General features: G+C 37.5%; 1 protein-coding gene across 1 annotated transcript in view; it reads right to left on the bottom strand.

The window, feature by feature from the left end:
• The window catches only part of zgc:77439 (uncharacterized protein LOC378987 homolog), a 37411-nt gene that overhangs the window by 17623 nt on the left and 3944 nt on the right, over window positions 1-15844 (bottom strand). The window contains exon 2 of the mRNA XM_039747381.1: window positions 2247-2497. Coding sequence (XP_039603315.1) covers window positions 2247-2464 — 218 coding nt within the window. The 5' untranslated portion in view covers window positions 2465-2497. The remainder of the gene's footprint in view (window positions 1-2246; window positions 2498-15844) is intronic.

The raw sequence follows: 15844 nt of genomic DNA, 5'->3' as shown, positions 1-15844 counted from the left end.
TTTTGGCACCACCACTCCTCTCTGGCAACCCTGTCCTCCTCCACCCAACTCCGGCCGCTGAGTGGTGGACACTGGCTCCCTTTAATTGGGTACCCAGAAGTGCTCCAGGTGCCTGATTGGCGACATCCGCCTGTACTTCCGGGTAAGGTGAAACCAGTGCCCAAAAGGGGCCAGCAGCTCCTGCTGCAGCACCCCCTGGCAGCACCTGCGGAACCCCACAGAGCTGCACAGAACAACAACCCCCATGAAGCCCTGGTGGAGCCCGAGGCACTGCTGCAACCCAGGGAGGCTGCCATCTAGCGTTCAGGGGGAGATACTGGGCTTCTCATCCTTGTCCCCATGGCAGATGTGGTGAAGGGGCGTCCCAGGGGGGACAGGCATGAGCCCCAGCCATCTGTCACACAAGGAAACATAAAGACCTCTTTAAACACAATTTTGGTTGAACAATGGAAAATGTCAAATGACAGGCTAATTGATGGTCCTCTCTCTATCTTACTTTAGCTGGGAGAATTAATTTGGTTAAAATTAATTCCCTTCTAAAGCATGATGAAATTTAATGTAAGTAAATGTAAAGTATTACACATAAGAAGTAAAACTGTTAAGTTTGAGTACACAATGGGAGGTCTGAAAATCGAACATGCATCTTATAAGAAGGATTTAAGAGTCATAGTGGACTCGTCACTATCAACTGATTGACAGTATTCAGAAGCCATTAAAGAAGGCTAACAGAATGTTAGGATATAGAATACAATGTGTAGAATACAAGTCCAAGGAGTTTATGCTGAAGCTTTATAATGCACTGGTGAGGCTCCATGTGGAGTACTGTGTACTGTTTTGGTCTCCAGGTCATACAAAGGACATAGCAGAACTAGAGAAACTACAAGAAAAAGGCTGACTAGGCTGATTCCATTGCTACATGGGATGAGTTGTGAGGAAAGATTAAAAGAGCTGAACCTTTTCAGCTTAAGCATAATGAGATTAAAATGGGACATGATTGAAGTGTTTAAAATTATGAAGGAAATACTGAGTTCTATTAAAAGCACAGGGACACAGTTGGAAACTTTTCAAAGGTGAATTTCACAAAAATGAAGTTTTTCTTCACACAGAGAATCATATGGAATAAGTTACCAAGTAGTGTGGTAGACAATAGGACTTCAGGGACTTTTAAAACTCATCATTTTGGAGAAATTACGGGGATAGTACTGGAAAGCATTGATGAGCTGAATGGCCTGTTCTCATCTATATTGTTCTAATGTTCAAATGTTCTAATTACCAAAGTATCTAGTGTGGAGGAGTAGAAATGGTTAAAATGGTTCAGTAACCTATCAAAATCAGAAAACTGGGACAGGTCTTCATTTGCTGGAATTCTAGAGACCAATGTAGGAGCAGTAGATAGATAGATAGATAGATAGATAGATAGATAGATAGATAGATAGATAGATAGATAGATAGATAGATAGATAGATAGATAGATAGATAGATAGATACTTTATTAATCCCCAGTACTGCTCTCAAGTAAAATGTGAGAGTGCACCATGCAAGTTTGGTTTCAAGTGATGACTTGAAGGACAATTTCAAATACAATACAGGAAAAGAAAAAGGTCGAGACTGAGACAGCTAATACTCCAGGACTAACATATGACCAGGGTAATAAGTCAGATGAAAAAATTGTTTTTTAAAGATAAAGAAAATATTTAAAACATCAATGTCCAATAGAATCTGAAGGATCATCTGTATGAATATTGAAATCATCTACCCTAAAAAGTTTTGTCAAATATTATTGTGATTAAAGAGTGGAAATCACCAAATTCAGGCAAGAAACCCGTGTTAGATTTGGAATGCTGGTAAACGGAAGTGTGCGACCTACACTCAGATACCTTTATGGGGCTATATTTTAAACACCTCTTAAAAAAATAGCTAAAGTCCAAACACAATCATCACAAATTAGTATTAACTGATTCCTAAAAGCCAGTACTGAAAGCATTTATTCTACCAAGCTACTAGTAGACCCAATGACTAGAATTCATGTGGTAGGTAAGATACATGCTTGGCAAACTCAAGGAAACCTGCCTAAAGAAAAGAAAACAGGTAAGTAGCCAAAACAATTTGGAATTGGTACAAGGCTCAGGTTAAAAGAGATGCTGATACTTTTGAAGCCATTATGCTTATTTTAAGGGGTTTGGCTTGAAATGTCGAGCATTACAGTAAAAGTCATGTGAGAAGTAAATAGCCATGTGGATGCTTACCTGAGGTCCCTGTACATGCTGCTATATACTGGAAGATCATCTTCATCCCGGCCAACCCGCTCCTCATACACCCATGTTCCTCCAACACGTTTAGTAAGTTCATACAAAACTGGAGGACAAAAGACATCCTGGCGTGCCAGAAGGTGTCTAGCTGCACATAGGCCTGCTGCTCCGGCACCGATCACTGCCACCTGAAGTCTCCCTGAGTTGGACATCATTCTGTCTTTGGATAGAATCTTCACAAGGAATTACTGTCAATTAAAAAAGAGAAAACAATTTAATTATTAGTTGTGGTTCACATACAGCATCCCCAGCCCCAGAAATCCATTTATTCATCCTAAAAGGCCTTTAACTAGAAGGTCCACTGCACAAAGTGTGAAGATGTCCTGCTGCACAAGTAATGCAATAAATGAAGTGTTTCCATTTGAGATGAACAAGTATGTTGGTTCTGTATGAACTTCCACACTTGACGCACACTATAAATACCTTTGTGGAACAAATATCATCATTTCAATCCCACAGTGGATGATGATGGGCTGGAGGGTTCTCTTTGTTTTTGACAGACTGCATAGATGTGGGCTGTGCCCCTTTCTAAAACATCCATCCATCCGTCCATCCATTCATCCTTCAGATTTTCAGGTTGCCTGTCCTTTTAAGAAGCAACACTGAGCATCATACCAATGCATTACAACACAAACACAAACACACTCACACATGGTAACTCATTTACAGTGGAGGGTAGTTCATGGTAGTGATAGGCAGTTGGCTCCTACAAAACACATGGGACATAACACAGGCTTGAATACAGTTACATAGAATGTACAGAATACTGAAATTTGAAAACAAAAGAATTAGTAAAACATTGTCACGCATGTGCACCAGAAGATCACCTTCAATACAAAGAACTCCCACACCAGAAGTCTGCATTCAGTTGCAGAACCCACATTTGAGTAAGGTCTGGAGCATCAGGAGTGAACAATTGACAGATGTAACCAGACCAATGTGATCCTTTATATCTTTTTGTTTGTTAATTAGCTTTATTGTTTTCCTCATTACACAAGGCATACCTCTAGATATCTTGAATCTTCTGTGTTTTTTCATTTTCATTACAGAAGCCAGAAATGAGAAAGCTAAAAGCAAAGTTGACCAGGAATCAAACTGCATGAGAGACAGTAAACTAATGACTCACTCAAAATTAATGACAGGTGTATTATTAATACATATGGAAAAATGTCCTATAAATTCTATAAAATAAATCTGACAAACAAGAGAAGACCATTACATGCCTCAAGCATTTTTATCTAGCAGATAGCTGAGATGCCCCGCTATTTTATTCAGATACTTCTTAAAGGCTTTCAAGTTTTTGCTCTGACTATATATCTTGGTAGTTTGTTCCAGATTCCCACACCTCTTTGTGTAAAGAAGTGCTTCCTAGCTTCTGTCTTAAATGCACTTCCCTTACTTTTCATGGGAGTCCTTGAGTAGGTGATTTGCTATTGAGTCAAAAGAATTCCTGCTAGCTCTATGTTATCAATGCTTTTGAGAATTATAGATCTGGTAATTAGGTTTAATTATCTGAGGCTGTCAGTGTACAACTTGTCCCTAAATTATGAAACGCTCTCCTCTGCACAGCTTCAAGTGCTGTTATGTCTTTCTTGTAGCGTGATGACCAAAATTGTATACAACACATCAGATATGGCCTCATTATTGCATTATACTGTATTGTATGAGCTTTGACTTATATTGAGTATTTTTGTAAGATTTGACAAATTGGGTCATGGACATGTTTGTGAGGGTTTGTCATATGATTGTGTAATAAAATAATGTTCACAGAACAGTCTTGCCTTGTGGCATGTACTTAATATGTCACCATATAAATTTACAATAATGGCATAATGCTGTCTCAGGACACATTGCCGGTAGTCTTGTATTCCTATCATTTTGCCAGAAAATTGGACAAACCTGCAAGTATTTGGTATGTGAAAGATAAACCAGAATACTCTGATAAGAGCCAATGCAAAAAGAAGAACATGTAGACTCAAGGGTTAGGACTCAAAGCCAGGACTGTGGACATGGGAGGGTGCTGCACAAACCACTGCACGACCTAGAAATAAAAGTGAGGCTTTAAATAAACTTTAAAAGCAGCCTAAGAGTCATGCTCGAGATGCAGGATCCAAACAAGAGAAAGCCATGACAACCCATTTTATGCAGCCTTGTACATAAAGCAAGATATTTGAACAAAGGTACCAAACAGTTGCAGCAGGGTAATCATCAGGAGGATAATCCTCAACACTATAAGGCTATAAAGTAGCAGCCTCCTGAGCCTCGATGTCAATAATTTGTAAGAAAGCTAGAGTAGAGATCCTCAACCAATTTTTAGCATACTTGTGGCTGCACAATTTATGCCTTGTTCTGAGCACACAGTGATGAATTTGAGCTGTTCGAGAGGCAAATATGGGAATAAATTCAATATTTGGATAGGTATAGATTGAGCAGTCAGTGTGTAATATTAGTTTAATTATCAGGTTTGCCATAATCACAACTAATATAGGTAATGAATAGATGAGGGGTATTTATGTATTTCTTGGAGTCACAGACTGGATACATTTAAAAATACAATTTGCAATGACACAATTTTACTTTAGCAGCAAGCATCAAAATCATTATCTAGTCTCCAGTTAGGCTGCTTCTTTAATTTAGGAGTTAATTTAAAGAAAAAAGTGTAGCTACATCAACTCAGAACTTCAAACGGTCTTTCAGTGGTAATGCAAACTGTACTGTTCAAGTAAGGAAGCGGCTTTTGGGAACACATTTTCCATGATTAACCAGGTTCTGCAGATTATTACATATTTATTCTGATATATGCAATATATCTATCACTGTGCCTGACTAACACCCTGTCCAGGATTTGTTCCTGCCTTGCACTCTGTGCTAGCTTGGATAGACTCCAGCATCCCTGCTAGCCTTGTACGGATTAAGCAGGTTAGAAAATGACGTGACATATATCCATCAATGTTCTAAACATTCCTTTTCTATTACAAAGGCAAGGAGAGTCAGAGTCAAAGCTGATTCTGGCAACATCAGCAGGAAGGCAGAGGTCAACTCTAGGTGAGGAACCAGTCCATCACATGGCATGCTAACATGCACACAGTGCATTGGGCTTTAAATCAGATTACTGTTATGTAGACTATGAGGTGTCTCCAAGCAAAGCATTTAACCTGACTAAGCTTCAACAACAACTAACTCTCAAACCTTTTGAATCAAATTCAGGGTAAAAAGTATATAAGGGTATATAAATAACAATCTTTACAAATACAACCATGTGTGGTGCTATTGAAAAGCACTCCCTTAGCTAATGAACAGTGAAGTGCTAGTAAAATACAAAAACAGAACTTTTGGTAGGTTTGCAGTCCCATCATACCAAGTGACAAGCACTCACGCTTAGAGAACATCTTCAGGGCTCCAAAAAGTTAAGTAATAACACCCAGAGCACAGAGGAGGTGCTCTCACTAACTCCATCTCCTTTTCCATCCACAGATCTGAGCTTGCAAGCTGAACAAAGAAGGCTCAGCTTCCACTTTCAAAATAAAGCCCTTCTTCTTCCAAGTTAGCACTACAGAAACCTCAGAGGCAGACGTTCATTTGAGGAACTTCAAGGAAGGTGGAGGGATTGATTCTTTGTCTTTGTTTTCGTCTGACTGAATGCCAACTTGTTTTGTTCCCTTGCAAGCCATTTATTTTGCCTTTGTTTATTGTCTTTATTAAATGGAGTTTACCAGCTGGTACCCCAAGCCATTTTTTGGTTCTTTCTTGTACCTTTCAGATCAAACAAGGAAAAAAGGAAATTTCCAATCATCTCACAGAAGCCATTATTGATGTTCATCAGTCCGGAATAGATTATAAGGTCATTTCTAGAACCTAGTCATCCTACAGTGAGACAGATTATTTACAAATAAATAACATTCAAGGCAGCAAACTCACCCAAAGGTCACACTGAATGATCCTTCAAGAAATTCTAGAAACACCCAAAACTACTTTTTAAAGCCTTTGTCAACATGATAAATGATTCTACCATTACAAAAAAATAAAGATGTACAGTATACCTATTTAGATAGATAGATAGATAGATAGATAGATAGATAGATAGATAGATAGATAGATAGATAGATAGATATTTTATTAATCCCAAGGGGAAATTCACAATTTATGAAGCTGAAGCCAGGAAAAATGCCATTCTCTCTCAAATCAAGATGGCGATATAGCTAATGTTTGCAAAGTGACATCTGAATGAACTACAAAACATGTATAACAAAGTGCTCTGTGTAGATTGGACCAAAATGGAGTTATTTGGCTCTTAGGCACAGTGCCAGTATTAGTAAAAAATGAACACAATTTATCATCAGACAAACTTCATACCATCCATTGAGTATGGTGGTAAAAGACTGAGGATATAGGGTTATTTTTAGGGTCTCAACTTATAAAGTGTAATGAACCTGGGAAAGGCACTCTGTAAATAACATGTATTTTATTTTTAGTACTAATCTTGTGTTGCCAGTTGCCCAAGCCCATGGATCTTTAGGGTATGAAGAAAACAGAAATTATGTAAACATGTTGGGAATGTTGAACCCAGATCTCAGGAGCTATGAGGAGCAGCACAAGGCACTGTGACATCACAATATAATTCCATATATCCTCTTTAATAAAACCCCTGTGTGCGTCCAGGTGTCTGTGTGTGTGTGTCTTTTGGTGAAGTGCGCATGCTGAGGCTCGTGCGACACGCACAAATGGCATCGTGGACGCACACACACTGGAAGCTGAGCACACAGTGAATGGCGTAGCCTTGGCCGCCGCATGATAAGCAAATAAAGGACAGCATTGCTGGGGAGAGTGCTGATTGGGTAGTCGCGCACGCATAAAATCCAATGCTGGGGAGATGCCACACATACTGCCCCGTGCATGTTTACTAACTAACTATCTACTAACAACATGCCACCCAAAAAAAAGGACATGTCAAGTAGGACAAAAGACACAGACACTCAAATCGTATATAAGCAACATCTCCTGGAAGAACGGTCAGCTCAGCAAGTAAACATCAACAAAAGAAAGGCTGAAAGACAAAGAAAAATACGAGCAAATAGATCGACTGTAAAAAAGAAAATGAGCGTCAGAATATTCCCCGTATTGATTTGGCTCTATCCTCTACTAAATTACCCTTTACCATAAGAAGGCGACAATTTCCAGTTACATTAGCCTTTGCCATAACAATTAATAAAGCTCAAGGGCAAACCTTAGAAAAAGTTGCCATTTACCTGCCAGAACCAGTATTCAGCCACGGCCAGTTATATGTTGCATTATCAAGAGTTAGAAGTTTTACATTTGTACATTTTTAATATTATTTTACTTTAGGCTTCTTGCAAAAATATTTTTAACAAAAAAATTAAGAAAACAAACAGAATGAGGTCAAGGTCCCTTGCCATTTAATATAGACTGTTCCTAATAATGTTTATGCAATACTGTTCTAGCGCCCGTTATTGTAACGGGCTTAATGGCTAGTTTTTATATAACATCCCTCTAAGTGGATTAGTACATTGCACTGTACACCTTGTCAAATGCAAAGGAATACCGTGTCACATACAGTATGCACTTCTGCGGGGACCACTTTCCATCCCAGAATGAGAGGGAGCTCAAATGCTAACATTGTCCTTTCTTTCCTCCCAAGGAGGACACCTGACTCTGCCCTGCTGCCCAGTTAAAGCTTCGCCCTTACTTGGTGGCAGCAATCAACAGGATCAACTCCAGTATTTACACAGGTTGTTGTAAGTGAACTTTTTAAGTATTTTATGAATTCACCATGTCCATGCAAAACATTAATAATCAGTCTTTGCAAGATCTCTTCCTGGATGGGGTCTGGGAGTTCTTACTGAGCCTGTATGAGTTTTTTTCTGGCTACTGTAGATTTCCTCCTATGACCCACTGACTATTTAGTGCCTCTATATAAAACCTATATGACTGTGCCCAACAATGGATTGGCACCATGTCTAGAGATGATTTCTACTTTACTTGTCATAGGGCCAGTAAGTTTCAAGGTCTATATTTTTTTTGTGCAGTTAGATATGATGCTTTTGTTTTTTGTTTTCTTTTTCAATAAAAAAGCAAATCATCTAAACTCAATTTTTAAGTAAAAGTTTTAAGCGCAGATTGAAAAAGAAAGAAATGTAGACCTCAAACAAGAGAAAACAAATATTCCCAGGTAAAATATCACAATCAGTTTGACCACTGAAACCCCCTTAAGCACTAGTACACATGTACAGTATCCTGACAAGAACAGTAGGACAGTGAACTATGAGAATAACAGAAAAAAACAGGAGGAGTGTGTGAAGCTGCTTTATGCTGTGGAGGTTTATTCATATTACAAATCTGAATGTCAGAAGACTGAATCACATTGTAAATGTAAGTAAAGAATAAGATAATAAAGAGTCTAAGCAAGGAGCTCAAGAATATTAAGACAACAGCAATGTCCTTGGTGTTACACTGGTCAAAAAATACAGGTGCTGAGGAATGGAAGAAGAAGAAGCAGGTCAGAGACATCTGAAATGTGACCAAGAAGAAATATGGGGGTTATCCACTGGCAAGACCTTAAATTGAATACATTCTTCATTTAATCCCTGTCTTTTATTGTCAATCCTTTTTAACAGAATCAGTGTCTTGACATTATTCAGAGCATGCAAAAAAGCAGTAAGGTTAACCTCCTTGTTAAGCAGTTTAAAGAAAGTCTAATGAATTTAAAGAGTGTAGAAGAAGAGTGTTCTCCTCGGCACCTTGTGCTCTGTGTATTTGGTAACTAAGTTTCATAACAGTGCTCTGCCAGTAAAAAAGAAAGCTTGATTTATTGAACTGACAAAAATATGTTACCCAATGCCTAACTTCCTCAAAGTACATGGCTCAGAAAAGAAGAAAGATCATAAGATTGCAGGGCATATGTGCAAGGCACCTGTATGTTTTAAGGGGAACTTAGATAATGTCTAGTTCAGATATTACATCATTTACAGAATCATAAGATAGAGGGGTATTTAAAGCTCCCCCTAGCCGTTGTTCAGGGTTCAGAGGAACAGCCTGCTGCAACGGACTGTGCTCTCTGGATCTCTACTTTCTGTGACTCCTGATGTAGAATAAACAAGAACTTGTGAAAAACATCACCTGCTGTCGAGTCTGCAATTTCTTTCGCCCACAAGAGTTATGGAAGTTCCTGAAAACCAAAAGCAGCAATATATTTTTTTATGCTGGATGTCTTTAAATCTTTGAATCGAACAGATTACTTCCATATTATGTAGTAATAATCATGTAATTCCATTTTCCTTTTTTTAAGATCAACCTCTGGAGAGATCTGAAGATAAAATCAGACTCCAGAGATAAAAAAAGAGAAACGGCTTCATTAGTTGCACTAAATGACAACTTCCTTTTAGCAGCTAAGGAGAACATGAGATTTGAGTAACAATTCTATCAATTTGCGTTTAGGGTTTCTCTTTGAATTATATGTTTTGTTTTCCAAGCGATAAAATCCATGACAGGTGTAAATATTATAATTAAAATGATATGCAAATGTTTGGGCACCCTTCCTTAAAGTGTCTGTGAATAGCTGAAATGATCACCAAAAGGCATGAAGTTAAAGACTACATATTTCTTTTCAGCATTTTATGCAAGATTAGTGTATTATTTTTGCTTTGTACAGTTGTACAGTGAAAAAAGGAAAGCAGCACCATGCAAATGTTTGGGCTCCCAAAGATATTTTAGGTCTCAGATAGCTTTTACAAAGGTCTCAGACCTTCATTAGCTTGTTAGGGCTATGGCTTGTTCACACTCATTGCTGGGAAATCCCAGATGATTCAAATTGCAAAGCAGTAGAACTTCTCTGGCTCCTTAGACCTGGTGGTAATAATCAACAGCCATGAGCTATTCTAAGCAGCTGCCTAGCACTCTGAAAAATAAAATATTTGTTCCTCACAAAGCTGGAGAAGGCTACAGGAAGATAGTAAAGCGTTTTCAGGCAGCAGAAGAAAACCTTTCCTGCATCCTAGCCACAAATTTCAGTGCCTGAAGTTTGCATATGAACATCTAAACAAGCCTGATGCATTTTGGAAACAAGTCCAGTGGACTGATGAAGTCAAAACAGAACTTTTTGGCCACAATGTGCAAAGGTGTGTTTGGAGAAAAAAGTGTGCAGCATTCCAGGAAAAGAAAATAGCTCCAACTCTAAAACATGGGGGTGGATTGATCATGCTATGGCCTTGTGTTGCAGCAAGTGGCACAGGGAACATTTCATTGGTAAAGGGAAGCATAAATTCAAATAATTACCAAACAATTCTGGAAGCAAACATCACAACATCTGTAAAAGAAGTTTAAAAGAGCATGGGTCCTACAACAAGATAATGATCTGAAACACACCTCAAAATCTACAGTGGAATACCTCAAGAGGCACAAAATGACAGTTTTTCCAGGGCCCTCACAGTCCCCCAACCTAAAATTCACTGAAAATCTATGGAAAGATTTCAAAATAGCAGACTTTTGTAGAATTAGAAGCCTTTTGCAAGGATGAATGGTCGAAAAAACCCCAAGTAAGAATTGCTGGCTACAAAAAACATTAACAAGCTGTGATACTTGCCAAAGGGGATATTGCTAAGTACTGACCATGTTGGGTGCCCAAAATTTAACTTCAGGCCCTTTATAGTAGTTTGTACCTGTGAATGATAATTTAAAATAAAAATGTCATCTTACTTAAGATATTAAAGAAATATCTTTAATGTTATGCCTTTTGGTGATCAGTTCATCTTCTGCTCACTTAATTATACACAGTAACTGACATTTTAAGCAAGGGTGCCCAGACCTTTGCCTGCCATTGCATATTGGTAATTATGGGCCACATAACATTGTGGTGGTTTTTGCCTATTGAACTCACTGCATATTTTATATAACCTATAGTGAAATTCGTGGTACCACATTGGTCAACAATCAAGTTCATACTCAATAATTCTGAACTGTGCAGATTACACTTGATTACATTTCTTGTGAAATTAAAACTTTCCATTTTTGAAAAGAGTCAACATCATCAGTGATTGCACATGCTCACTAAGCCCTCAGCATTACGCACTTTGTGTTGTGGATGATGAAAATCCTGAAAAAAAAGGATATATACTATATATCTAAACAACAAGGAAACAGAAGAGAGCTCCTCAAAACGATCTATTTTTATATGAGCTATTGTTTTTGAGAATATGGTATACATACAACTGAGGACAGAATGTTTAGTGAGAATAAGTAATTATTAATATATAATGTTTATTGCCAAGAGTCATTTATTCAAGTCCATACCAGTATAAGACAATTCTGCTTTATAGGCTTTGATGACAATGAATGCAGAGTTGTTATTTATAGCATTTTAAAATCAATTTTGGATGATTTTTTAAAATTATCTTTATTATATTAACAAATGCTGATTCTGATGCTCTGAGTCCTAATGATATCTCTGTAGATCTCCCAAGACCTCACTCCTAATGGCTATAGATGCTTTCCACAGTTCTTGTAAAAAATGGAGAAGCTGTTACCAAGTGGGAGTTTGATACATGGCTGAAATGTTAAGGCTAATAACATGGCATTTTTTATTTGCGTATTTGCGTTCCATACTCTTTTGACATGTCACTATTTCATAAGCTGTGTGCTTAATTGTTTAATGATTTATTGTAGAAGTGATATTTTTCTGAATTGCACTTCATTTGAGCATTCTTGACAATAATGTAATTGTACATTGTAGAAACTTTAAGAAAATGTTGAAAACTGAGCAATCTCAAGCCATGATAATGAATTCAAGTCATGAAATCAATCTGACAGGTACTTTCACCTTTACCTACATATAAATGGTCTACACTTAAATTTGGACAGCAGCAAATGAATTCAAGTATTCATTTGCACAAACACTTTTCGTCCTAAATAACATTTCCTGCAGTGCTGGCACATTATGACCAGAGGACGGTCTGCATTCACATTTAAGCGCTTAGTGCCAGTGCTGTCCTAATCATAGTTTTCTAGCTTTGAAGTTTATTGTGTGTGCAAAAAAGAACATCCTGAAATGTGGAGTTTCGTAACTCTCGTGCTCTGAATAATTTCCTCTGTCCTACAAATCAAGAGAACAACAGTCTATAAAGAATTTCTGTAAAAACTTTTGGGATAGTTCAGCCAGGTTTTCTGGGTAATCCAGTACACCTTTCCATTTCCTCTATTTCTGTGTCACCAATGTTTTTCTCTATATGCTTGCATTGTAATCTTGTGCTTTTCAAACAACTCCAGATAGTACATCCTTGGCTTTTTGAACTCTGATAAGATAAGTTACTCTAAGCAAACAGTACTGTATGTACAGATTTGCAATCTGAAGATAACCTTTCACGTACTTATATACCAAGCTGGACTCCAAGAGTTTCTTGCTGAAATAAATTCTTTACTTGAAAAGTGTTGAGGTAAAATGTTTTTAAAACTGACAGAATGGTAAGTGCTGCTACTTCATATCTGCATTGAACTTGCTCCTGGTCACTGTCATGTAGAGTTTGCGCATTTTCCTTGTAACTGTATGCATTTTTTATGGGTAGTATGGATATTCTGATTTGTCCCACATCTCAAACACATATGGGTAGAGCTGACTAATGCTAATGCTATAAATTGGCTACATGTGGATGTCTACCTTCAGACATACTTTGATACCATCCTGGATTAGCTCAAGTTTTCTATTATCCTATCATAGAATATTCAGGTTTTAATTCTTAATTAACGCAGGAGCAAGTAAATAGACATTATGATACTGTACCAACAGTCTTTTCTTTAGTATGAAGGTAAGGATGTTGATGCCTTCATGCATAAAAGTTTTCAGCATCTCACACAGAAGATGAGCCTACAACTGCTCAAACAGAGGCTTGGGAACTGAAACCAAGGCTTTCTGTATTTCTCATGCATGACATCTGAACTAACTTTGATTTATTTATTCTACAAGTATTGTTAAATTTTTTTTATTCTATTGTTAAATCAAGTTAATAAACTGTGATATAAAGTGTGAAAGGTCCTTTAAACATTCATAATGATTAGCTGTAAAATGAAATGAAATGTTTTTAATTGGTGCACAGAGGATATAGCACTGTCATTCATATGGTGCACTGTGCTAGCTTTCATTCCCACCATGTCGTAACCAGAGTTCAGTCACCTTTATACCTGTTTTCATCTTGATTATCTTTCTGTGTATATAGTGACTTAAAGAGTGATCGCTCTTGGCTTACCTAAAGGGTCTCAACATTACAACATATATCTTTTCTGCAGGGAGCTATTTTGCTAATGCAATTTCTACTAAAGCTGATACAGTTTCTACACATATCCTGCAGTTTTTTATTTTGTGCCCGACAAAATCACTATAAAATGTATTTTTTGTAAGTTATGACTGAAAGTAAAGTTGCTAAGCATCAGATGTTTCGGAAACTGTAACCTCTCACATTTAAGAGATTGTAAATGTAAACTGTAACCTCTCACATATTCTGGATGACACTTTTTTGTTACACTAATGAATAGGACTATTTTCAATAGACATTTTATCTTTAACAGTGCTGCGGTTTGAGTGAAAACCCACTGCCAAGGACACAGGCTACTGATTCCATTCTTACTCAAATAGTGTGCATTAACAAACTCAGCAAAACTCACTTTCACCATGAGGTGTACTGCAAATAAGCATATTCAATTATGCCAGACATGGGTTGAATTTTGAATCACTTGCTTTCTAAGATATTGATGCCTTTTTCATATTTACTTAAAAGCAGTTAATTAGCAAGGTACAGAAATAAATGCAAACATATACAGATGTTTGAGATCCTTAGACATATGCTTTGTTACTATTCCAAAAGATTTGCTAGGTAACTCTTGGCATTTAGCTTTGAATCTCTGTCAGTGTTCACTTTGATATTGCTTACCATTTTTATTATTTATACTTCATCCACCTATCTTCTATGCTGCTTATCCATTATGGATCTGCATCAGTAACAAGCTGGAAAAGGCAAATATTTTAAGAGGCCTTATTAAGAGTTAATAATTAACCTAACCGGTATGTCTTTAGGGTGTGAGAGTAAAGCTAGAATACCTGAAGAAAAGTCAGCTGAGAGAACAGAAGAAAATGCAGACTCCATATACAGTACAGTAGACTCTGCCCAGGTCAGGATTCAATCCATAGACTCTGAGCATTAGTAAGAACTGTGGCATTCGCCACCTACATCTGCAGCCATTGACTCTTGTGTGCCACTGAGTTGATTGTGATTCTACTATATGTGATGCCATTCTGTCAGTCAGCTCATTTTGATTGATTTTTAATTTAACATGCTCTTCAAAGTTTGTTTGTTATGGAGTTCTACCAGCAATAATCTATATAAAATCACTCAAAAAAAAAAAAAAACATATCAATAGATTGAAATGCCATCCCTCCATTTATGAATAAATAGTGTTGACCATAAACTGGAGTGTTAAAAGTGCATTCTTAAAAATTAAGATACCAGAGTGATTCTTCAGAGCAATGCCATTAAACACCCATGAACATGAAGCTTCCAGAAAGAATCTTTATTTATTTAGATTATTAACAGTCTCCAAACAGTGAATAACCATGAACAGATGGTAAAAGATTTGTGAAATACCAAAGAGTCATGATTTTTAAAGGACTCTTGCTGTATATGTCCAGTAACACAAGCTAAGTCCAGGATTTCTTAATATGTCAGTGTCCTGCAGCAAGACATACATTTAAGGTTTTGTTTTCTGTTCTTTTTTTTCTACATATCAGCAGGTTTTCCAAAGTACAAAGAACCAGCTTTATATGCAAAGAATCCCAGTATGAAATGGTGCTTAATCAAGCAATTGCATTGAAGAACCACCCAACCTAGTAAAGAACCATTGTTTTTAAAAGTGTGTGTGTGGGTGTGATATTGGTGCTTGGTTGGCGCTGATCCGACACAGACTGACAACAGAGGCACATGTAATATAAACAGACTTTTAATTTCTTCACCTGAACCCCACAGGCACAAAACAGTCCCAAAATACAAAGAAAAATCACCCCAAACCACACTCTTTGTCTTCACTCCTCCCAGGGCAGCTTTGTCGTTGTCGTCGTCGTCGTCGTCGTCCTCGTCCTCGTCCTCGTTCTTGTCGTCCTCCTCCTCCTGACTCTGGCACCCTGAGTAATGGCTGCAGGCTCCTCTTATAGCCCACCCGGAAGTGCTCATTGACCTACTTCTGGCTGCACTTCCGGGTGTGGCTGTGCTCCTTATGGACATATATAGATAGACGTCGCATTCACTGTGTTGCCCAGTCGACACGATACGTCAGCGCGTCTGCCCTATTGCAAGTGGCAAAAGTGCCATTTAAACTAATACAGGTAGATGTGAAAACCGGGTTTTTTAATGAAAAAACAATAATGTTTAAAACAGTATCGTTTACATACAACAGATTTTGATGAATCGTTTAAATGCAATTATTTATATCCATTTATACACTAATAATGGCAATTATTAAATAATAATAATAATAATATTATT

The sequence above is a fragment of the Polypterus senegalus genome, chromosome 3 (genome assembly GCF_016835505.1).
Source record: "Polypterus senegalus isolate Bchr_013 chromosome 3, ASM1683550v1, whole genome shotgun sequence".
NCBI classification, from domain to species: Eukaryota; Metazoa; Chordata; class Cladistia; order Polypteriformes; family Polypteridae; genus Polypterus; species Polypterus senegalus.
Note: the sequence above shows the minus strand (reverse complement) of the source record. Positions and strands in the feature narration are given on the sequence as shown.